This window comes from Artibeus jamaicensis, unplaced genomic scaffold (genome assembly GCF_021234435.1).
Source record: "Artibeus jamaicensis isolate MK-2021 breed Jamaican fruit bat unplaced genomic scaffold, CSHL_Jam_final contig_559, whole genome shotgun sequence".
Classification (NCBI taxonomy): Eukaryota; Metazoa; Chordata; class Mammalia; order Chiroptera; family Phyllostomidae; genus Artibeus; species Artibeus jamaicensis.
The window spans coordinates 8,633,043-8,657,715 of record NW_026521887.1 but is presented as its reverse complement, the minus strand read 5'-3'; the positions used below and the strand labels follow the sequence as shown (position 1 = coordinate 8,657,715).

At 36.7% G+C, this 24,673-nt stretch overlaps 1 protein-coding gene across 1 annotated transcript in view; it reads left to right on the top strand.

The window, feature by feature from the left end:
• Window positions 1–24,673, top strand: part of ITGBL1 (integrin subunit beta like 1) — a 303,482-nt gene that overhangs the window by 276,574 nt on the left and 2,235 nt on the right. The window contains exons 9-10 of the mRNA XM_053670353.1: window positions 18,395–18,541; window positions 24,092–24,205. Of these exons, the coding sequence (XP_053526328.1) occupies window positions 18,395–18,541; window positions 24,092–24,205 (261 nt within the window). The remainder of the gene's footprint in view (window positions 1–18,394; window positions 18,542–24,091; window positions 24,206–24,673) is intronic.

The window sequence follows — 24,673 nt, the reverse complement described above, 5'->3', positions numbered from 1 at the left end:
GGCAGACATTGAATAAAGGGATGACAATGAGGTGAGTGATCTGAAAGGAGAAATGCCAGTTCAGTGGGAACAAGCGTAATAGTGGAATTTAATAGACTGGAGTTAAGGAAGTCTTCTCTGATGTCTTCATATCTGGGTGATGTTTATATGGTGCATAATATGTGCTTTACACATATTAAAAAGATAGGCATCACACAAACATACTTTGCAGTAATAGGATGCACAGAACTTAGGTGACGAAAGGTGAATGTGACAGTAGTCAGAGAGAATAGTGTGTTTCAAGGAGCATGGGACACTGGGAGAGTTACATGTTCAAGAAACTTTTGTGAACCAGGGAGAAACTGTATTGATTGGAGATTATAAAGCAAAGGGGAAAAGGGTGTGACATGGTTTATAAACCATAATAATAATTTGGGGCTTCACTCAAAGAATGATTGGAAGCCATAGAAGGGGTTTAAATAAGGCAATAACACAATCACTTTATTTATGAAGTGCCTTTGTGCACCAGGTGAAATAGTTCAATATAAATTGCTGGGATATGCTTGTGAGGTGTGGGTGAATATGGGTTAATCATAGTGAGAGATGAGGGCGGTATAGCTAAATGGAAGTTAGTAGAGTAGAAAAGGTATTAGATATATTAGAGAAAGTATTAGAAACAATATAGACCATTGGCTAACAAAACTCCTTACCTTGTATCAAAAACATTTAACCTGTTAAACTCTTAGCTGTGTTTCCTGGCAACAGATGAAGATGGTATATGCCAATATTACCAGGAAGCATTGCTCATGGTAATAATGACCTATGATTGACAAATTTCAACTGCGTGGGAAGGGATGATGAATGTCTGATGGGAATGCCATGATTTTGGCTTCAATGAGTGCTGCGACTCTGCCAACAGGCATGTCCTTTGCAAAGTTTCTGGAAGCTATGCTAAGGAATTGCTAGAAAATGTTTTTAGCTCCTGTGGAGCACGAGGCTTCTAAACCAGTGAATTCTCAACATTAGTGCAACATGGATCTCATTTCTGTGCATCTGAGCAGTGTTATCTGTAGAGAAGATAATCCCCTGCCCTCATGTTTAGTTGTTATCGTCATGAATTGCTGCAGACTCCCATACAGAGAAAGGGCCAGTACTGTCCAACTGATAGGATGCAGTTCCTGCCTCAATCTATCTAAGAAGACTAGTGCCATGTATTAGTCTAAAAGCGTAGCTGAACCTATGAAACTTACTGCCACACCCTGCCACTGGCCTGGACATATAAGCAACATGTCTAGAAATTCATACTTGAATGATGTGAGTGTGTAGCAGGGTGGAATCAAGGATGGATCTTGGTGGTTTGAACAACTGAATGGGTAGAGGAGATGATGCTTTTTTGACTAGTTGTTCTCATCTGTTGAAAAAAATGAGTTTTTTCCTGGCCAGTGAAGATGGAGAAATTTAAATGTATTATGATTTTGTTCCTTTTACCTGACATTCTATTCCTTATCTTCACTTCTCCTTCTGCATTGTTCTTTATCATTTTTTTCATTCATCCAAATCATCTCCTTTAGAAAGCCTTTCTAAAGTTATTTTATACTTTTTCTGTACTGTAACATCTACATTAAAACATCATCACATTTGTCTCTTTCAGTCTATAGAATTCTCATGTATGTAACAAAACATTTTCCCTCTGAAAAATTATTGTAGTCTCAAATTTAGGATAAAAGTCAATGCTTAAGTACTTTTTTGAATAAATTATAAGTTAAAGGATGTGAGAGTACACACAATATTGATTCCAATTTTGGATCAGAGAATTCTTCAAGTTGGAATTAACATTTGATATGGGCCTTGAATAGTTAATACTTGAAGGTGTAAAAATTGATTGTGAACATTTTAGGCCCAGAAAAGCTAAACAAGGCACAGAGGTGAAAAAATATTTGATATGTTGAAGGAATATATTTATTTTATTTTCTTACATCAGTGCTTTTCTTTAGTTGCTCTTTAAACCATCCTTGGGAAGGATTTTTTTCAAACTATTCACTCATTTATCACTTATAATATACATTATTTCAGTTTCTTTTATTTTACTTTGCTCATGTTTAGATATCAGGAATTATAAAATATTTTAAATTAATGTTCTTCTTTCAACACTTAACAAAACTAAAATAATATAAAGAACAAAATTAAAATTGCCCATAAATTCGCCATCTAAAAATAATACCTGATACAATTTTGTTTATTTCCTTCTAGGTTTTACATGTTTGTTTGTTTGTTTTGAGATGTAGTTTTTTAATATAGATGAATGTTCTTTGGGTATTTTGATATTTTGTGTAGAGAAAGCCCACATTCTACGGTATGCTTGTTTGTTTCAGTTTGTGTGTGTATACACTGTACTACATTTTTTCACACAAAATTTAAGTAGATAGAAGTAACCATTTTCTTTTAAACCAAGTGAGGCAATGCCCCAACAATATAAACATGAACCTTATACTCAAAGGATCAGCATTTGGATTCTGGCTCTATTTCCCACTAGTTGTCATAACTTGGATGATTCATTTGGTCTCTTTGCCTGGGTTTACTCACATGCACAATAAAGATAATAATGCCCACCTGTTGGCTTTATGATAAGAATGAGACATAAAGCATAGATAGTGACTGGTACTATGTGATAAGTGGGCCGTCAATTAATGCCCTCTGTATGTAATGGAAAGCAAAAGATTGAAGTGTCTACCTCCATAACAGAACAAAAGAATCCATCTGTTTAAGGCATCATGAGATACCAGTCACAAAGTGTTTTGGAAGGAAGTTGACATCCTATAAATTTAAATCCTATAAATTTCTGTGTGTCAGAGAAGGAATAGCAACTAGTTTGTTTCAAGCATTTATTCTCCCATCATGTAGCAGCCAGTGGTGAATGGATCTTAGTATTATGAGTGTGTGAAACTCACTGACATTATCTCTCTACTGTGGCTTCAGAGGAAACAACATAGAGAATCACCAATTTGGATAATTTTCTCAGCTCACCACCAGACACTGAGCCATCGCGTGCAAAGGTGAACTATAACCCTTTGTATCCATAGTGTGTTCAGGGAAAAATGAGGATCCCTGGATCCAAAGCAGCATTTCAGCAAACAACAAATAGTAAAACCAAAAAGATCCATAAACCTGCCTAATCAGCAGGCACAGAAAAACTGATAGCCAGTGTTGTTTATCTACCTCCCTAACAACAACACTAAAGATGATTAAGCCAATTCTGTCAGGGTAGGATAAATTAGAAATTGTACCCTAAGGTGAATGTAAGTGATTACATAACGTTAAGTGGTTCAGTTTCGATTACACCAAAATTACATCCTGAAAGTCACTGACAAAAAGAAAGTCAATATGAAGTAAGACCATTTTCCATTTAGTTAACTTATTAGAAAGTCATGTTTAATTATCATGAAAATATGTAAACCCTGTCAAAACATCTTGGTTAACAATATAAATTTTACATGAACTATAAATGCATGGATTTTTAAAAATCAGATAAGTTACTACTGAAAAAAAACATGGCTTCTTCTGAGTAGTAATCCTTAAGATGTACTCATTTTTAGTGGTAATGACTTTAATATTTCACAAACAAAATATATCTTCAGGTTGGCTCACATGTGTTTGTTTTTAGCCTAAAATAATCTTGATCAGAACCCTCTCACCTATACTTCGTATACTCAGGATAAGAATAAGAAATGGATTGCTTATTGCTTTACTTCTTTCTTTGATTTAATAGTTTATTTTTCATTGAAGCTTTCCATTACCATTTATTCCCCATATAATCTCTTCACCTCCACATTCCCCCTTTGCTTCTGCAGTCTCCACACTGTTGTCTGTGTTCCTGAGTCCTTTTTCTTTTTTTTTTCTCAGTCTATCCACCCTACTAACCTTACCCAGGCTGTCAGCCTGCTCTCTATCTATGAGTCTGTCTCTATTTTATTAGTTCAGTTTTTTTTCATTATATTCCATATATGAGTGAAATTATATGGTATTTGTATTTCTATTTCTGGCTTATTTCACTTAGCATAGTGTTCCCCAGATCCATCCATGCTGTCACAAAGGGTAAAATTTTATTCTTTTTTATGGCCAAGTAGTACTCCATTGTGTAAATGGCCTATAGTTTTATCTACTTTACTGATGGACACTTGGGGTGCTTTCAAATCTTAGTGATTGTAAATAATGCTGTAGTGAACATAAGTGTGCTTATATTCTTTTGAATTATAGTTTCTTCAGATAAATTTTCAAAACTGGAATCACTGTGTCATAAGGCAGTTGTTTTTAAATTTTGAGGTAACTCCATATTGCTTTCTACAGTGGCTGCACCAATCTGTATTCCCACCCAGAGTGCAAAAATGTTTCCCTTTCTTCACATCTTTGCCAGTACTTGTTGATTTATTGATGATAGCCATTATGACCAGTGTGAGGTGATATTTCATGGTGGTTTTACTTTGCATACAGCTGATGATGAGTGATATTGAGCACCTTGTCATATAGCTATTGGCCATCCGTATATCCTCTTTGGAGAAGTGTCTATACAGGTTCTTTGCCCACTTTTAATTAGATTGTTCAGGGGGGATTGTTGTTGGGTTTTGTAAGTTCTTTATAAATTTTGGATATTAACCACTTATTATATCAGCAAATATGTTACTCCATTCAGTGTGTTGTCTTTTATTTTGCTAATGGTTTCCTTTGCTGTGTAACATATACTATACCACATAAATAAAATGAAGGATTTAAAAAGATCATATCACTAGATGCAGAAAAAGTATTTGATAATGTCCAGCACTCATTTATGATAAAGACTCTCAGAAAAGTGGGAATAGAAGAATCATACCTAAACATAATCTTACCTAAACATAATAAAGTATGATAAACCCATTGCCAGCATCATACTCAATGGGAAAAAAACTACAAGCATTCTTCTTCCAATCAGGAAAAAGACAGGGATGTCTGTTTTTATCTCTCTTATTCAGCATAGTACTAGGAGTCTTGGGTATAGCAATCAGACAAGAAGATGAAAGAAAAGGCATCCAAATTAGAAAGGAAGTACAATGGCCATGATTTGCAGATAAAATGATACTGTACAACAGAGAACACTAAAGTGTCCACCAAGGAACTACTGGAACTGATAAATCGAGTAAAGTAGCAGAATATACGATTAATATATATAAATAAGTTGAATTTTTGTATGTCAATAGTGAACTATCAGAATGGGAAATTAAGAAAACAATGTCATTTACAATTATTTCAAAAAGAATAAAATACCTAGGAATAAATTTAACCAAGGATGTAAAAGACTAGTACATGAAAAATTATAAGACCCTGAATAAAGAAAGGGAAGAAGGTACAAATAAATGAAAGCATATACTGTGTTCATGGATAGGAGGAATTAACATCATTAAAATATCTCTACTACCCAAAACCATCTATAGGTTCAATGAAATTACTAACAAGATACCAATCACCGTCTGCCAAGATGGAGGCATAGGTGGAGACGCCGTGCTTCCTCACACAACCAAGTTTAGAGACAACTAAATATTAGCAATAGAAAACATAGCCAGAACACAGAAAATTGAACTTTTTGGAAGTCTGATAACAACAAATTCGTCAGCCCGACCGGTAAGAGGGGTGAAACCAGCAGCTGGCAGAGCAGGGTAGCACAGGAAAACTCAGTCAGACGGACTCAGGCATGCAGAATCCAGGCGCAGAGTTGGACCTGGTGGGCAACTCAGCAAGCAATCACGGGGAAACAGCGAGGGAGCAGGGCTGTGGGTTGACTGTGGTCGCGCATTCGTGTGTGGCTAGACAAGCAAGGGAGTGGGCGATTGGATGAGAGCCGGCAGCCACAGTGGCCAGCAGCAGCAGAGGGCCCCGCCATTACCCCGCTCTAACCCCACATACAGCGTCATAATTCAGCGACCTAAGTGGCCCTGCCGCGGTGAACAACCTAAGGCTCTGCTCTTCACCCAGCTGCGAGAAACAGCAGAGGAGGCTGCCATTTCCCTGCTCTGACCCCGCCTCCACATACAGAGTCACAACCCAGCGACCTGGGAGTCCAAGGCTCCGCTCCTCATACTTAACGGGCTCGAACAGACCAAAAATGGCTCAAGAAGATCTCAAAGCCCCAGAGCCTATAAATCTAAGCGATGAAGAAATAGCAAAACTCTCAGATGCACAGTTTAAAACACTGGTGATCAGGATCCTCACAGAACTGGTTGATTATAGCCACAAATTAGACAAATATATGAAGGCAAAACTAATTGAAATGAATGGAATTGCAAAGGAAACCAATAGCAATGAAAAGGAAAAAGGGACTCAAATCAATGGAGTGGACCAGAAGAAACCAAATAATGGCCAAACAGAAAAGAGTCAAGAAGCAAGAATTCAAAAAAATGAGGAGAGTCTTAGGAACCTCCAGGACATCTTTAAACACTCCAACATCCGAATTATAGGGGTACCAGAAGGGGGAAAGGCACAGCCACCAGTGGAAAACTTATTTGAACAAATAATAAAGGAGAATTTCCCCAATCTGGCAAGGGAAATAGACTTCCAGGAAATCCAGGAACCTCAGAGAGTCCCAAAGAAGTTGGACCCAAGAAGAAACACACCAAGACACATCACAGTTACATTAGCCAAGATTAAATGAAGGAGAGAATCCTAGAAGCAGCAAGAGATAAGGGGACAGTCACCTACAAAGGAGTCCCCATCAGACTATCAGCGGATTTCTCAAAAGAGACCTTACAGGCAAGAAGGGGCTGGAAAGAGGTATTCCAAGTCATGAAATCCAAAGACCTACAACCAAGATTGCTCTATCCAGCAAAGCTTTCATTTAGAATGGAAGGGCAGATAAAGTACTTCTCAGATAAGATCAAATTCAAGGAGTTCACCATCACCAAGCCCTTATTATATGAAATGTTAAAGGGACTTACCTAAGAAAAAGAAGTTAAAAAAAAAAAAGATGAACAGTGAAAGGACAGCAAACTCACAGTTATTAACAACCACACCTAAAACAAAAGCAAACTAAAAGGACAGCTAGATCAGGAGTGGAAACATAGAAATGAAGATCTCAAGGAGGGTTAGCAACAGGGGAGTGGGAGGAAGAGAAGGGGGAGAAGGTACAGAAAATAAGTAGCATAGACAGTAGATAGAAAATAGATGGGTGGGCAAGAATAGTATGGGAAATATAGAATCTAAAGAACTTGAGACACATGGTCATAAACTAAAGGGGGGGTAATGGTGGGCACAAGGGGGTAGAGTGGAGGGGAATGAAGGGGGGAATAGAACAACTGTAACAGCATAATCAATAAAAAATAAATAAAAAAGATACCAATCACATATTTCACAGAACTGGAACAAGTATTTCAAAAATTTATATGGAGCCACAAAAGACCCCAAATAGCAATAGTGATCTTGAAAAAGAAGAACAAAGTTGGAAGAATCATGCTATAATGCTATATCAAGACAGCATGGTACTGGTATAAAAACAGACACATAAATCAATGGAACAGAATAGAGAATCCAAAGATAAACCCACACTTTTATAGTAAATTAATATTTGACAGAGGAAGTAGCACATACACTGGACTAAAGATAGTTTATTCAATAAATTATGTTGGGAATATTAGACAGATATATGCAGAAAAATAAAACTAGATCACCTTCTTAAACCACACATAAGGATGAATTCAAAATGGATTAAAGGCTTAAATATTAGACTTGAAACCACCAAAGTACTAGAAGAAAACATAGGCAGTAATATCTAGGACATTATTTGCAGCAATATTTTTATCTCAGGCAAAGGACAAAAAGAAAAAAGAAGCAAATGGGACTACATCAAGCTTTTCTTATTTCTTAGAAGCTCCTAGAATAGCTGCCCATGAGTCCAATTTAAAAAACAAGAAGGAATAATGAAAAGCCACCTTTTAATTTCACAATCAGTTTACATCTCTTCAGGGAGTTCTTTAGTTCACAAATTCAATGCGAAGGTGATCATGAGTGCAGTGAGCCCCTGTGCTGTGGGATTACTCATATTGAGCAAGACCTCAGGCTATTTACTCAGACCAGGACTTTTTTAGCTGGACAATATAGTCAGTAGTGGGATTGTGTCCAAAGTACATTTTAAAATCAAACCTCTTTCCAAAGTTTGTAAGTGTACTTGTTAGCACTGTGGTTGGCTGAAGGTAATTTACACAAATAAGTCTGCAGGTTGTCACTTCCAAGATGGATATTGAATTGACTACCTGAGATTCATCAACATCTCATATGCCTTCTATCTTTCCTTCCAGTATGACATTTATTGTCATGCTCCTAGAAAACTTCCATTTGTGTCCATCTTTTAGTAACGAAGAAAGGGGAAGGATAAAAAAAAAAGGGCAAGATGCATGCTAACTGAGTCTGTCCCAATTTCTCTGGAGGACATTCACTTTCCTGGAATCCTTACCCAGAAAGTTTTCTTTGATGTTTCATTTATTAAAGCTCTGTCCTTGGGGTACCTCTAGGTCAAAAAGAGCCTACATAATGAAACATCTTCCACAGAGACATATGATCATAAACCTGAAAAGGAAAAACAAGTGTTCTCCTATTATTCACAAAAGGAGAAGACTATTGGACAGGCAGAATATCATATAACTAGTATCCATTCATAGCTCAGTTTCCCAACTGAGAATGATCATTGTGGTGTTTTAAGGAAATGTGTCTCTGAGCTGATGACTGTCATTGGAACTGGTCACTATCTAGAGCAGCACTGTCCAATAGAACTTTCTTTTTAAAAATATATTTTGTTAATTATGCTATTACAATGGTCTCAATTTTTCCCCTTCGATCCCTCTGTCCAGTATGCCCCTTTTCCCTCTGGCAATCTCTCCCTCTTAGTTAAGGTTCATGGATCATACATATACATAAGTTCTTTGGCTTCTCCATTTCCTACACTATTCTTAATATCCCCCTGTATATTTTGTATCTAGCATTTATGCTTACTATTCCCTGTACCTTTCCCCCCATTTTCCTTCTTCCCCCTCCCAGTTGATAACCCTCCAAATTATCTCCATATTCATTATTCTGTTCTTTTTCTAGTTGCCGCTTTGTTTCTTTTTGCTTTTTAGATTCAGTTGTGTAATTGTGAGTTTGTTGTCATTTTAACATTCACAGTTTTGATTTTCTTTTTCTTAAATAAGTCTCTTTAACATTTCATGTAATAATGGCTTGGTGATCATGAACTCCTTTGAGATAATGAACTTCCAGACTTCCTGTAGCATACCAAGTTTTTTCTTATTCCAAGAAATTTTTATTAGCTTTCCTAGAATATTGCTTCTATGGCTGCTTCTCACCCCTTGGTTGTCATGGACAACTAAAGTTAACAGTGTTTCCACTGTTGAATATACCCTCTTTAATTCTTCCATAGATCAAGTGCATTTGTTGTTACTTATTTCCTCACCTAGTAGACTGAAAGCACCATAAGAACAGGCCTAGTTCAATAACTAGTGCACAACAAATAGCTCTGGAATGTAGACTTAAATATTTAGAGTTTATAAAGAAGATATTCTTGAAAGCTTAAAAAATTTTAACTAAAGGGAGCTATGTAAATGGCTAATTAAAACATGTAAATACCAATGCATTTTGACTACTGTCTAGGCTAGGTGCCAAATTAACCTTTCAGAAAGATGTAATAAATGCACTATTAAATAAAAAGATAATCACCTATTCTTGCTTATAAATTTTATACTAAATTATTTGCTGTGAGGTACCATGGGGATATTCTCAATGATATTCTAAGTCAAAATCAGAGTGTCTTTCTCTTCAATAGATATTTAATGATTCTATTTATGACAAATTAATTATTATGCTTACTAACCTGAGTCATTTGGAAACATGAATACTTGAAAAATCCATAGCTCAATGGGTGGTCCTAGAAGCTCTCTATTGCTTTCTTACTTATTTTTTACCCCAGATTATCTGCCCCCAAAGATGGACAGCTTTTTTTAACTTCTTAAGCAGATCTCATTTTAAGTAGACTTTATTTTATTGGAGAAGTCAAAATATAGTCAATTTAATAAGCATTGATTGAATGTGTAGCTTTTAGATGACATCAATTCTCTAACTTCACCCCACTCTACAGAACAAGAAATAAAATAGTCATCCAAGAACTGTCCATTGGCCTTGAAGGATAGTTCCTTAATCAGATGACCTGTAAACATGTCCTGGGTTTAGTTTACAGTTCTCAGTTACAATTTATTTTTTTAATTAGGAGACATTATTTTTAAAATAACCTCAATTTACAAGTGTTTTGTGAGGATCCACTATGACTAAGTAAGTGTGCTTGGAATTCTAAAGACTACAGAAGTGATTCCTCCCCTCTGGGAATTCATGGCCAAAGAATGCATTTATTTGAGAAATAACTACATATCACAAGGTAGAAGACAAAAAAGTTCCATGACAGAGGTAAAACATAAGGTAGTATAGAAATTCAGAGGAGAAGTTGAATTTTACTTGGGAATATTAAAAAGTTCACAGAGGTTTCAAAATTAATCAGGACCTCGAAATGTTAAGTAGGGGAACACAGAGGCATTTCTATTGAAACAAAGGCATTAAGTCAGAAAAGAACATGGAACATATGAAGAAGGAGGAGTAGGTAAGTGTGGTTAGATAAGGAGATATGTGCAAGAGGAAAAGAGGAGATATTGCAAGGTCGGAAAAGTAGCTTGGGACCCTATTTCAGGACCTAAAACATAAGGAAGCTTAGAGATGAATTTGCTCTCAAACATTAGGGTGTCATACAGCACTAGATCTCAAGGCTGTGATGTGATAGAGTGGTGTAATAGGAACTGTGAGCAAGAATATTGGAGAAAGGCATGATAGAAGGGTTTCTCAAAGGTTTGTGGTGGTGATATTAGTGGATATTTTGGAGATAGTTTCAACAGGATCTGGCAACTCTTTAGATGAGAGGAGTAAGAGTCATTCAAAACATTGTGAACTGGTTGACTAGAAGGAAACTTTTATCACTAAAAGAAATGGACATCATAGAAAAGTAGTTCTCTATATTTAGAAAGAAAACTATATATGCATCTGAGAGGCATCAATTTTGGATGCTAGTAGAACACAAAGTATGGAATCACAGGAGTGGTAGAGTCCTATGGTCACTGAGGATATCAGATATACTGTGATGTAATGAATTTTTCAAAGGAGTAACTATAGAGAGATATTGAAGAAAATCAAGGATTGTCTACATTAATAAGGTCAAAAAAGAAGTAGAAGAATAAATAGACAACAGAGGACTGTGGAAAGGGTAAGGAGAGTCATTTTTAAAAAGAAAGTGCCCATGAATGTCAAATGGATACTATCAAACACAGCTAAAAAATATGGGAATTAAGAAAATAATTCTAGTTGTCTCAAACTGATCATTACTTATTTCCCAAAATGAAATACAGAGACAATGTGATACAATGGAAGAAGACTAGATATTGAAATCAGAGAAACTGGAGCCAAGGTCTGATTCTGTGTGGCTGAACTATGGGGTCTGGGGTAAAATTGCCTTGTTTATCTGAACCTCAGTTTCTTGACTGTAAAATGGGGATAATACCAGCATCAAATGGCTGTGAGATTAAATTTAGTAAATCAACATAAAGATAAAAAGAGGTTGTTGGACAAGGTCTGTTAATCCGGGTCTTTTTTGAGTATGCTTTCCATTTGCTTTCTCTAAATTTGTAGATGATTATGTGTTACAGGAAAACCCTTGGATTTATATGAGGTTAGGTTAAATTAATTATAACAATTAATTGCAAACATTTAAGCATTGGTCCCTAATACCTTCTTGAACAAAGCTGGGTGTAGGAGGGAGCAAAGGTGAGTGTAGGAGGAAGCAAATGGAGTAAGTTTACTATTGAAAGTCTTGTCAGAAAAAATGGTAAAGACAGAAGAGTGTTAACAGGTCCAGAGGGGCCGATCAGTCTGAATGATTTTATGAGTCACTGGGATAGATAACTGTGTCCTTGATTTCACATACCTTGGTACTTAGCAAAATGATTTGTTCATAGCAGAGACTCAGTAAAATTTTTCCAAACAGCTGTTTTGTGTATCCTGTTTGGAGAGATCTGCCTATAAGGTAATACACATATAAAAAATAGGATAAACCATTGGTTAGAAACAAGAAATTAAAGTGGAAGATGATGCAATCTAATAGACTGTTTGTGGCAAGCAACTAGACAGTTGCATATGCCAATGTATAACTGTCACAAGTATAACTTGTATATATAACCAAAAGATAAATATTTCCCAAACCAGAAACCAATGACAGAAACAACAGGAAAAGAAAATGTGAGTGATATGAATCTAAGCCTCATGCTATTTTTAACTTCTAGACAATAATAGAAAGACACAGTTACCTACACTTATATTTGTTTTTAAGTAGAGAGGTACACATTTAAAGTAATGATACCAGATGCCATTCTTATAAAAATTAATCTTTTATTTTTATTTGTGAACAGTAGAATTGCAGTCAATAAATGCTATATTATTGGACTGGGTGTCATGGTGTGCACAATGAAGAAAAGCACTAAGAGATTGGTCTCAAGACGGCGGTGGACTAGGACAAAGCAGATACCAGTTCCTAGTACAAAAGAGAGGGGACCTGTCCGATTGGAGGAGGTGAGACTAGCAAGCCAGCAGTTGCCAAGCATATATGAAAATAAGAGACCAGAAACCTCATCGGTCACGGAGGAACCAGATGAGTCACAATCAACTTGAAAATATGAAAAGACCAGAGCTGGACCCATAGAAGAGACCTCCCAATGGTAGAGTCAGAGAGACAAATTGCATTGTTGTAGGAGAGAAGCCACAAGTTGCTGCATATTTGAGTAGGTGGAAGCAGAGAACAACAGGATAAACAAAAGAGACTGCACCACTGAAATTCACAGGCATTCCACTACAAAAGTTCACACCATAAACCCAGGGTGTCAAAACAGATTAATCTAAGAAGCTGAGGCTAACAAGAAGAGTCTCACAAACAATGGGAAGACAAAGAAACAATCCCCAAATGAAAGGAAAGGAGGAATACTCAGAAAGAATGTTAGATGAAATAGAGGCAAGTCAACTATCAGATTCTGAATTCAAAGCACTGGTGATCAGGAAGTTCAAAGAGCTCACAATCAGCTACCAGAAACTACAGGGGAGCTACAATGATCTCACCTCGAACTATATCAACATGAAAAAGGAAATGGAAATTATTAGCAAGGGCCAAGAGGAAATGAAGAATACAATTTCTGAATTAAAACACACAGTAGAAAGCATTAAAAATAGGGTAGATGAAACAGAAGATAGGATTAGTGAATTGGAGGACAAAGTAGAAAGCATCTCACAGAAAGAACAGGAAAGGGAAAAGAGGCTCAGAAAGAATGAAGAAGGATTAAGAGAAATGCAAGATAATATGAAACGTAATAATATCCGAATAATAGGAATACCAGAAGGAGAAGAAGAAGAAGGAGGGATAGAAAACATATTTGAAAGAGTAATAAGAGAAAATTTCCCTAATTTGACAAAAGAAAAAGTCACACAAATACAGGAATCTCACAGAGTCCCATTCAAGAGGAACCCAAGGAGGCCCACTTCAAGACACAGCATCATTAAAATGGCAAAATTCCAAGACAAAGAAAGAATCTTAAAGGCAGCAAGGGAGAAAAAAGAAATAACATACAAGGGAGTCTCAATAAGGTTAGCCACTGACTTCTCAATGGAAACACTCCAAGCAAGAAGAGAATGGCAAGGAATATTCCAAGTAATGAGAACCAGAGGCCTACAACCAAGGCTACTTTACCCAGCAAGGCTCTCAATCAAGATAGAAGGCCAAATAAAGAGCTTCCAAGACAAAAGAAGTCTAAAAGAATTTGCTGCCACCAAGCCAGCGCTACAAGAAATATTAAAAGGTCTGCTTTAAGGAAAGGAAGGAAAAGAGACAGACAGAGAGGAACACAGGTACAAAAATGGCAATGAATAAGTACCTATCAATAATAACCTTAAATGTAAATGGATTAAATGCTCCAATCAAAAGACACAGAATAGCTGCATGGATAAGAAAGTATGACCCACACATATGCTGCCTACAAGAGACCCACCTCAAGACAAAAGACCATCACAGACTAAAAGTGAAAGGCTGGAAACAAATTTTCCAAGCAAATGGGCAAGAAAAAAAAGCTCAGGTAGCGATTCTCATATCAGACAAAATAGACTTCAAAAAAAGAGCCATAAAGAGTGACCCAGAAGGTCACTTCATAATAATCCAGGGAAGAATCCACCAAGAAGACATTAACATCATAAATATATTTGCACCCAACCGAGAAGCACCAAAATATATAAAGAAAATCTTAGAGGAATTCAAGAAAGATATAGACAGCAACACAATTATAGTGGGGGATTTTAACACCCCACTATCCAAAATGGACAGATCTTCCAAACAAAATATCAACAAAGACATTGTGGTATTAAACAACACCCTTCATGAAATGGACCTAATTGATATATACAGAGCCCTTCATCCCAAAGAAGCTAAATACACATTCTTTTCAAGTGCACATGGAACATTCTCAAAGATAGACCACATGATAGGCCACAAAACAAGCCTCAACAAATTCAAGAATATTGAAATCATACCAAGCATTTTCTCTGACCACAAGGGACTGAAACTGGAAACCAACCCCAAAGGAAAAAACCCAAAACACCCAAAATCATGGAGACTGAATGGTATGCTATTAAACAATGAATGGGTCAAGAATGAAATTAAGGAAGAAATCAAAAAGTTTCTGGAAACAAATGAAAATGATCTCACAACAACCCAAAACTTATGGAACACAGCAAAGGCAGTCCTGAAAGGGAAGTTTATAGCAATATAGGCCTGCCTAAAGAAGATAGAAACATTTCAAACAAACAACGTTACTCTACGCCTACAAGAACTTGAGGAACAACAACAAAAACAGCCCAAAGCAAGTAGAAGGAAGGAAATAACTAAGATCAGAGCAGAACTAAATGACATAGAGACTAAAAGCACAATTCTAAGGATCAGTGAATCCAGGAGTTGGTTCTTTGAAAAGATAAACAAAATAGACAAGCCTTTAAGTAGGCTCATCAAGAAAAGAAGGGAACGGATACAAATAAACACAATCAGAAATGAAAGAGGAGAGATTACAACTGATACCACAGAAATAGAAAGGATATTAAGAAATTACTATGAATTACTGTATGCCAAGAAATTTGAGAACCTAGGGGAAATGGACACATTTCTAGAAAAATATAATCTCCCAAAACTCAATGAAAAAGAAGTAGAACACCTGAGTAGACCAATAACAGCAAAAGAAATTGAAGCAGTAATCAAAAAACTCCCATCACACAAAAGACCCAGACCAGATGGGTTCACAGGAGAATTCTACAAAGCATTTAAGGGAGAGCTAACCCCCATTCTTCACAGACTATTCCAAAAAATCCAAAAGGATGGAAAACTCCCAAACTCCTTTTATGAAGCCAGCATCATCCTAATTCCAAAACCAGATAGAGATACAACAAAGAAAGAAAACTTCAGGCCAATATCACTGATGAACATAGATGGTAAAATCCTCAACAAAATGTTGGCTGATCACATCCTACAATATATCCAAAAGATTATACACCATGACCAAGTGGGATTCATCCCAGGGATGCAAGGATGGTTCAACATTCACAAATCAGTAAATGTAATTCATCACATAAACCAAAGCAAAGACAAAAACCACATGATCATATCAATAGATGCGGAAATGGCTTTTGATAAGGTACAGCACCCATTTATGATAAAAACACTCAGCAAAGTGGGAATAGAGGGAGCATTCCTCAATATAATAAAGGCCATTTATGAGAGACCTACAGCCAATATCATACTCAATGGGCAAAAACTAAAAGCTTTTCCACTAAGATCAGGAACAAGACAAGGATGTCCACTTTCACCACTTCTATTCAATATGGTATTAGAAGTTTTGGCCACAGCCATCAGGCAGGAAAAGGAAATAAAAGGCATCCAAATAGAAAAGGAGGAAACAAAACTGTCACTGTTTGCAGATGACATGATAGTGTACATGGAAAATCCTATAGACTCTACCCCAAAACTGTTCAAACTAATTAATGAATTTGGCAAAACAGCAGGTTACAAAGTCAATATCCAGAAATCAAAGGCATTTTTGTATACGAACAATGAATCAGCAGAAGCAGAAATCAAGGAAAAAGTCCCATTCGATATAGCAAAAAGAAAAATAAAATATCTGGGAATAGACCTAACCAAGGATGTAAAAGACCTGCATGCAGAAAACTACACAGCACTGAAGAAAGAAATCAGGGAAGACACAAACAAATGGCAACATATACCGTATTCATGGATTGGAAGAATTAACATAATCAAAATGTCCATACTACCCAAAGCAATATACAGATTCAATGCAATACCCATTAAAGTACCAATGGCATATTTCACAGACATAGAACAAACACTTCAAAAATTTATATGGAATCATAAACGAGCCCGAATAGCAGCTGCTCTTTTGAGGAAGAGGAACAAAATAGGAGGAATCACAATACCTGATATCAAACTGTATTACAAAGCCACTGTAATCAAAACAGCCTGTTACTGGCATAAAAACAGGCACATAGACCAATGGAACAGAACAGAGAGCCCAGAAATAAACGCAACTCTCTACAGTCAATTAGTATTTGACAAAGGGGGCAGTAACATAAAATGGAGTAAAGATAGCCTCTTCAGCAAATGGTGTTGAGAGAAGTGGACAGCTACGTGCAAAAAAATGAAACTTGAGCACCAACTTACTCCATACACCAAAATAAATTCAAGGTGGATAAAAGACTTAAATATAAGCTGCGACACCATTAAAGTCCTAGAAGAGAACATTGGCAAGAAAATCTCAGATATTCCACGCAGCAACATTTTTACGGATATGTCCCCTAGAGCAAGGAATGTAAAGGAAAGAATAAACAAATGGGATCTCATCAAAATAAAAAGCTTCTGCATGGCTAAAGAAAACAGTATTAAATTAAAAAGACAACGAACTGTATGGGAAAACATATTTGCCAATGATACCTCGGACAAAAGTTTAATACCCAAAATATACAAAGAACTTACATGACTGCACTCTAGGAAGACATTTAACCCTATTAAAAAATGGGAAAAGGACTTGAACAGACACTTCTCCAAAGAGGACATACAGAATACCCAGAGACACATGAAGAGATGCTCAATATCATTAGCTATCAGAGAGATGCAAATTAAAACCACAATCAGATACCACTTTACACCAGTCAGGATGGCTATAATAAAGAAAGCAACAAACAACAAATATTAGAGAGGTTGTGGGGAAAAGGGGTCCTTAGTTCACTGTTGGTGGGATTGCAGACTGGTATAACCATTATGGAAAACAGTATGGAATTTTCTCAGAAAAATAAAAATCGACCTGCCTTTTGACCCAGCAATTCCACTGCTAGGATTATACCCCAATAATCCTAAAACATCAATTTCAAAGAACCTATGCACCACAATGTTCATAGCAGCACAATTTACAATAGCCAAGAGTTGGAAGCAACCTAGGTGTCCATCAGTAAACGAATGGATCAGAAAATTGTGGTACATATACACAATGGAATTCTATGCAGCAGAGAGAAAGAAGGAGCTACTACCCTTTGCAACAACATGGATGGAACTGGAAAGCATTATGCTGAGTGAAATAGGCCAGGCATTGAAGGACAAATACCATATGATCTCACCTTTGACAGGAAGCTAAACAATAAAACAAATAAGCAAACAGAATAAAAACAAAGACACTGAAATAGAGAACAAGTGGGTAGCGACCAGAGGGGAGAGAGAAGGGAATTTAAAGGGAAAAATAGGGTGGGATTTTAAGGGACAAGTATGAAAGGCACCGGGATTAGGACTGGGGGAGAGGGGATGAGAGGGAGAGCGGAAACAGGGCGGGGGGGGGGGGGATGGGAGAAATAGGCAAAAAATGTACTTGAAAAATAACTAAATAAAAATCTTTAAAAAAGCACTAAAATTTTATGATAAGAAAATGCAAATGATGTTATTTTGTATCAAGAAAAAATGGTAAAATTCCATTTTAAATTGTTTCAAGGTTTTTTCTTTCCTCTGGAGTCTGTCTTCTTTGCTACATTCAATGTATTACATGAAGCTAAAACTTCGTTGTGAATTTCTTTTAAATAATTGCACATTCAATTGACTAAGCATTAAGGGAAAGTATGTTTGCTGAATAGGAAATGAGATCCTATGTTTTCCATATTTCTTCCTTAAAAACTGAGATTCAGCTGAATATTTACCCATTTCCTTCTCTCACCACACTCTGTAATTGCTTCACAGGCCATGGCATGTGTTCCTGTGGTCGCTGCATTTGCGAGAGAGGATGGTTTGGAAAGCTCTGCCAACATCCCAGAAAGTGTAACATGACAGAAGAACTGAGCAAGAGTCTATGTGAATCAGCAGATGGCATAGTGTGCTCAGGAAAGGGTGAGTGTCTCTGCTGGAGCTTAGACTGGATCCCTGTTTTGACACATGATTTGCACAGCAGCATGCAGGTAACATCTTTTTCAGACTTTAATTTGCGTGAAGAAAATCACTCTGTCCTCTGTTTGTACCAGACATTAAGCTTGAAAGTTAACCAGGTGAAGATTAGTATCCAAGGAAATGACAGCAGGAAATGAATTGCACATAATAAGATCCTCAGCCACTTGCATGCAACCTCAATACAATTAATAATTGTATAAGAAGAAAGTACAGTAAGATATACTAGGTTCTGAATGCACTGCCTCCCCCCACCTAAGCAAAACAATAATCATTGAGTTCACCTGTGAAACAGCAGCGCCCAGAAATGAGAAAACACTCTTGAAGCTCCTGAAATTCGCACTTAATGTTAGGGAGCTGCACTGCCTGGAGCTACAGGTCATTTGCCAGCAGTCTTCTTCGGCTCAGACTTCTTGCAGAACAAACAAGGTTCCCCTTTTCAGACTGCCATACCCGATGCTGCATTTACCTTCCAACACCTAACCAGGGTCAAGAGTGGCAAGTAATATCTTTCTAAAGAAACACAGTAAAACAAAATTGATCTGCTAAGGAAGTCTCAGAAGCAGAATGTGCCATGGAGTCCTGCCCCTTAGCAGTGGCTGTTGCTTTACCTGTCAGTCAAGTCTATGTTATTTAGTGAGAGAGGTGTTTTGATGTAATTGCAAAAATAAAATCAGATGGATGCTGAACACATGGTGCCAGGAGGAAGGCTGAAAATTGATACAAATATGTTCATTTCAATACACAACCATGTCCTTGGTTTCCAGGAATTCTGTGTTTGAGGCCGGTGTTTGTTAGTCAGGAGGCCATGTCTTCAGCCTAATGCAATTACAGCAGCCTGGTGGCAATGAAATGAATTTAAAACAATAACTTTCTCCTATTAAATTAATTCTAAGCTTTAAACAAATATTTTACCTTTTCAGTTTTCAGGGGCCCTCAGCTCCTGGAAATACTAGTTTTAGTTCAAGAAGTTCTGCTGGGAGAACCAGAAGGAGGGAGGAGATATTAAAAGGAAGAAATTGGGAAGGAATTGCAGAAGAAATTAACAAAGAGAACAAGAAAGGGGATAGGAATAGAATTAACCTTCAAGGGAGAAGCAGGAGGGAAGACAGAAATGTTGTCTGATCAGAAGGGAGTATTTTGTGTATAAAATAGTCCTGAGAATGATTAACGTGTCTGAATTAAATTTTATTCTTGTCTGAATTAAATTTTATTCTTCTGAGTATAGTTTAAAATACAGAGCCCTAATGTTTAGGTATTTTTTCTTGTTTTCATGATGGAGTTATCCTTAGTATAAGGATATTAACTTTTCACAGAAACTCTGGTGAATGAGGCTACTGATTTGCATTACAACATTGTTGTGCTTGTTTATACTTACTTTAAAAATCAGCCATATTATGTGTGTGTTTACTATGAAATAATCAGCAGTGTTCATAGGCAGGTCTTTCATGTTCATGTTCAGCTGCAAGTCCAGGGAGAAAACATAAACCACGCTCATCTGCGTGGTGAACATCAGTCTGTCAGGCCCTAAGTGGGATTTTATGCAATAATAGGAGTGACTTGTTTTCAAGAAATAAACATTCTTATTAAAGTCATTACATTTGCCAGACAGATTCTCATTTTTCAGCATCACAAATATAGAACATGTGCCCTCCCAAAATGGGTGAACTGAAAGGCATTTCCTCAAAAACGAAACAAGAAAATCTCTTTAGTTAATGCCTCTTTCAAACCGTTTGCTTTATGTGATGGAACTATATCTATGGATCCCTGAAGGGTTGAAAGCATATATTCTAAACCATTTGTTTATTATTTAGTGGGTAGAGAATTTTTAGTCTCTAAACTCAAAAGGAATTGTAGAAGCTGCCTCAGGGCTGGTGTTAGTAATGTTTTGAGCCTGGTATTAGTGATGATGGTGGCATTCTATTGCTTGCAGTAGCTGTATGCAGGCTCCTTTCTTTGCGTATTCTGGAGACAACAGTGTTGGATTATAGAAGAGCAAGCCTAAAACCAAGTCCATGAAACTATGCTCTTTCACAGGCACAGAAAATAGTGGGGATGCAGCAGTTATTTCTGTCTCCATGGAGGATACCACCCACCACCCTCACCTCAAGAACCATAGAAAAAGTAACTCATAAAAAACTAAGGGTTTTTGACATTGTACAGAGAAGATAAACCTATTAAAACTTTTTCTGACTGGGGCCAGGTATTTCTTGATAGATTTAATGGACTTGCCAGAATTCTGTATACTTTTCCTCAAAACTGTAAATGAAAACCCCTAACCCTGATCATCACGAAGGAAATTGGAGTATTTTTCTTTCTCTGACTAGGGGCCATGAAGTCACCATGGCACACCACTTAGCAACCTGTACCCAGCTGTTTCCACCAGAGAGACAAATCTGAAACTGTGAATAAAGCCATCACCTCAGGAGACGATGAAGAAATAGCATTTTATTTCTTTACAAATTTATAGCCAAGACAATAAATCACTCCATAGAAAAATTTAAAATAAGATACATTGTTGTGACTTTCATAACGAATAGAGTCGTTAGTACAATAGTGAAAACTGCCTGCTGGGATGTCAGGTTGCAGCATTTTGTCAGGCATGATAAATGAAAGTAAAAACTCCACTTTGTTCATGGGGCAGCTAACAAAGGTACTCACTCTTCAACTCAAACTGCAATTTTTTGTCAATAACCAGAGAAGTGAGCTTAGAGCCAGGTCTCCCATAAGCTTAGCTGCTACCTTTGTGGAATATATCATACAAAGCAGAGACCCCAAAAACTTGAATTATCTTTTGAATGGCAGATCCCTTGTAGTGCAGGTTTGCCAGTAGGTGAGTGTTCTAGGAACCCATCTGTATCAGTGTACCAACTGGAATTGTTGTGAGAGGCTGTGTTCAGCTTCAGTGAAGTTTTTGAAGACTTTTTCAATGTGTTTGCCCATTTCAAGATGGGAGATTTATGAGTGAGTACACTTGCCTACCCTGCATGAGTGTTCTGCAGTTTTTGACCAAAATTGGCATGACCCCTGCGCCCACCCTCCCTATTTACCTACAGTGACTTTTTTGTTTGTTTCCCTGGGTGAAAAAATCCTCAAAGGGAAAGGGTTTGCTGATGTAGAAGAGGTAAAACCAAAAAAAATGCAGAAGCACTAAAGGGCATCAAAATTGATCAGTTCAAAAACTGTTTTGAACAGCAGAAAAAATATCTCAAAAGATGTATTGCATCAAATGGAGAGTACTTTAAAGGTGACTGAAGTTAAGCATATAAGAATAAGTATACAATATTTTACAAACAAATTCTGATTTGGGGGTTATGTCCCCTCATATAATTCATCAAATGTTTGTTTGGGTATTTATTCATATCCAACAGTATATAATAAACTTTTTAACTTGATAACTTTAAGCTAGGTCCATGTCATCACCTCTGATGTTCTTAAAGATGTTGCCTGACAGTAGCTGTAATCACATGTCATTAAATGTCTCCTTGGAACTTTCACAATTATACTATTGAGTCCTATATCATCCAAATAAGTCCCTGGTACACCCACCCATCCACTTATCCCTCACCTCTACCCACCCTGGCTGATTCTCTATGCCCCCAAAAAGATGGGACAAGTTAAACTTCAAAAACCAGATAAGCCAGTGCTCTAGTTGCCTCACCCAATATAGCTGTCACTCATATCAGTAGGAACACACAACTAATTTTTTAATCTATATTAAAGTTTTTCTTGTGAGAGATATCACAGCTAGGTAGATAGGCAGACAGTAGGTTGAATCAGATTGGAATTTTAGGTTAACTGGTTTTCTGTTGTTGTTGTTTTTCTTTTTCTTTTTTATTGCCCATGTAGCCCAGTGTTATTCCCTTGCCCTTTCTTTATTTCCATTTTCTCATCTCTGAAGTCAGAAGAATGTCATTTCTTTCCTGTTCTTAAGTCCTAAGGATGCTCTGAAGACAAATGAGAAAATGTGACAGATTCCCCAGGAATGGGAGTCAGTAAGAAGCATAGAAGGGAGATCAGAGCATTCTTAAGGGTCTTTATACTGAGAAAGAAATTAAATGGATTAGCAGTGTCATGGTCATGAATCTACCACCCTAGAGTTCATGCCAGGATGGACCAGCTGCTCCCTATGGCTGGCCTGGCACTCACGGGCATGACTAAGTCCTCGTCCACCTGAGCTGAACAATGTGTCACCTCTTGGCACTCATGTGGCTTATATATGTCAGAAAGAATCCTCTTCTAAAGGTTTTCCCTTTCCAGAGATGGGCAATTTGATCCTCAGTAATTTATGAAAACAGCCAGAACACTCTATAACAAAGGTGCTATAAGACATACTAATAACAATGACACTGTGCTATTATTACATGCTATGCTACTCCTTGTTTCAGAATCAGTAGAAAAAATTTCTACCTCTATGATGCACTGAGAATTCACAAAAAAAGAAAAGAACAACACAGCTGGGGAAAATGCTGACCAACGAAAGCTAGTTTTTCATAGCATGTACAAAAATAAGTCTCCATTTTTCATTTTAAGTATTTCAATGACTAGTAGACTTTTAGAACTGGAATTTTCTTGCCAAATGGTCTATCAAAGTATACTGCTGTTATAGAAGTAATTTTTCCAAGTGAGGGTTTTTTAGTCTGTTATTTAAAGACATTTAGGCTAAGAGAAATTTCTTCTCTCTTTACCACTATTTAATTCACTATTAATGGTACACTATTCTAAATGCACCATTAATAAAGTTGTTTCTCAGCAGACCAAAATATTTTTAATAACCAAAGAGCAAGTTTTTAATTAGGTAGGAAGTAATAAAAGGGGAAATGGATGAAGTAATGAGAAAGGTGGTTGGATTGCCTCATTAAAGCTGAACATTTTGGCAGGATGGTTATGGCTATCCTGGATTATGGCAGGAAATCCTGAGAATAAAATTTAGTAAGTCAAATATACATGAATGTTTTTTGTGTATTTTCAGCACTTCAATGAGTCACCCAATATGCAGGTCTGTCTTTACTTTAAGGAAATCATATAAACAAAAATCTATGAGTATAAACACAATAAATTTAGCAGTTGTTTTAATTATAAAATGTAGCCTCACTTAATAAAATTTTCTATTCAATTCCTTTAAAGGACAGACACTTTTAAAACATAATTCAATTCAGAAAAAATAACATCTATTCTTGAACACCTTTTTGGAAGGCCATTTATAAAAATCAGTCACATTCTGCTCTTATTAACATTTTAACCAGACTGAGCCATGGAACACGTGCTCAAGGCTAATTGCTACTGTTTAGATCCATAATGAAGCCTTTCCTGGATAACCATTCTGAATTACAGTAAGTAAAGCACCCTTCTGAGCAACTGGCTATTCCATAATATTTTACCATTGGAAGGTAGGTTATTAGAAGCCTATTGTCAATGCATTGATGGTATTCTATTCTAGACAGAAACCTTTAGTTATGTGGTGACTACCAATATACATACCCTTTGTGATTTCAGGTTCTTGTCACTGTGGAAAGTGCATTTGTTCTGCTGAAGAATGGTATATTTCAGGAGAATTCTGCGACTGTGATGACAGAGACTGTGACAAACATGATGGTCTCATTTGCACAGGTGCAGTACTGACCTACTCCAATTGATCTATGCCACATTGTGCAATAAAGGCAAATGACACACCTCACATTTTGCTGTACATCACTAGGAAGGAGAGCTTCTGTATTGTCAAGGGCCAAATAATATAAAGTGTATAAATGGAGGTGGGCATTTGTGAATAAGCACTAACATTATTTCCAGGCAGAGAATACAAACAAATGCACCAAAATTATATAATTTTTGGGAAAATTCCCAAAGTAACTTTCCCCAATTTCCACATATGCTATTTTACATATTGCAAAATGAAAATAATTCTCTCGATAACTAATAAGAAAAGAATTCTCTCTTGAGCATGGTGTAGAGAATGTAATATTATTTTAAACAGGAAACAAGTACCAAAGTTGGTTGATATATTGGTTGTTTTTAAGGAATGGAAAGTGTGTGTGGTGCGGAGGGAGGGTGGGAGTACGAAAACAAGTTAAGAGTATA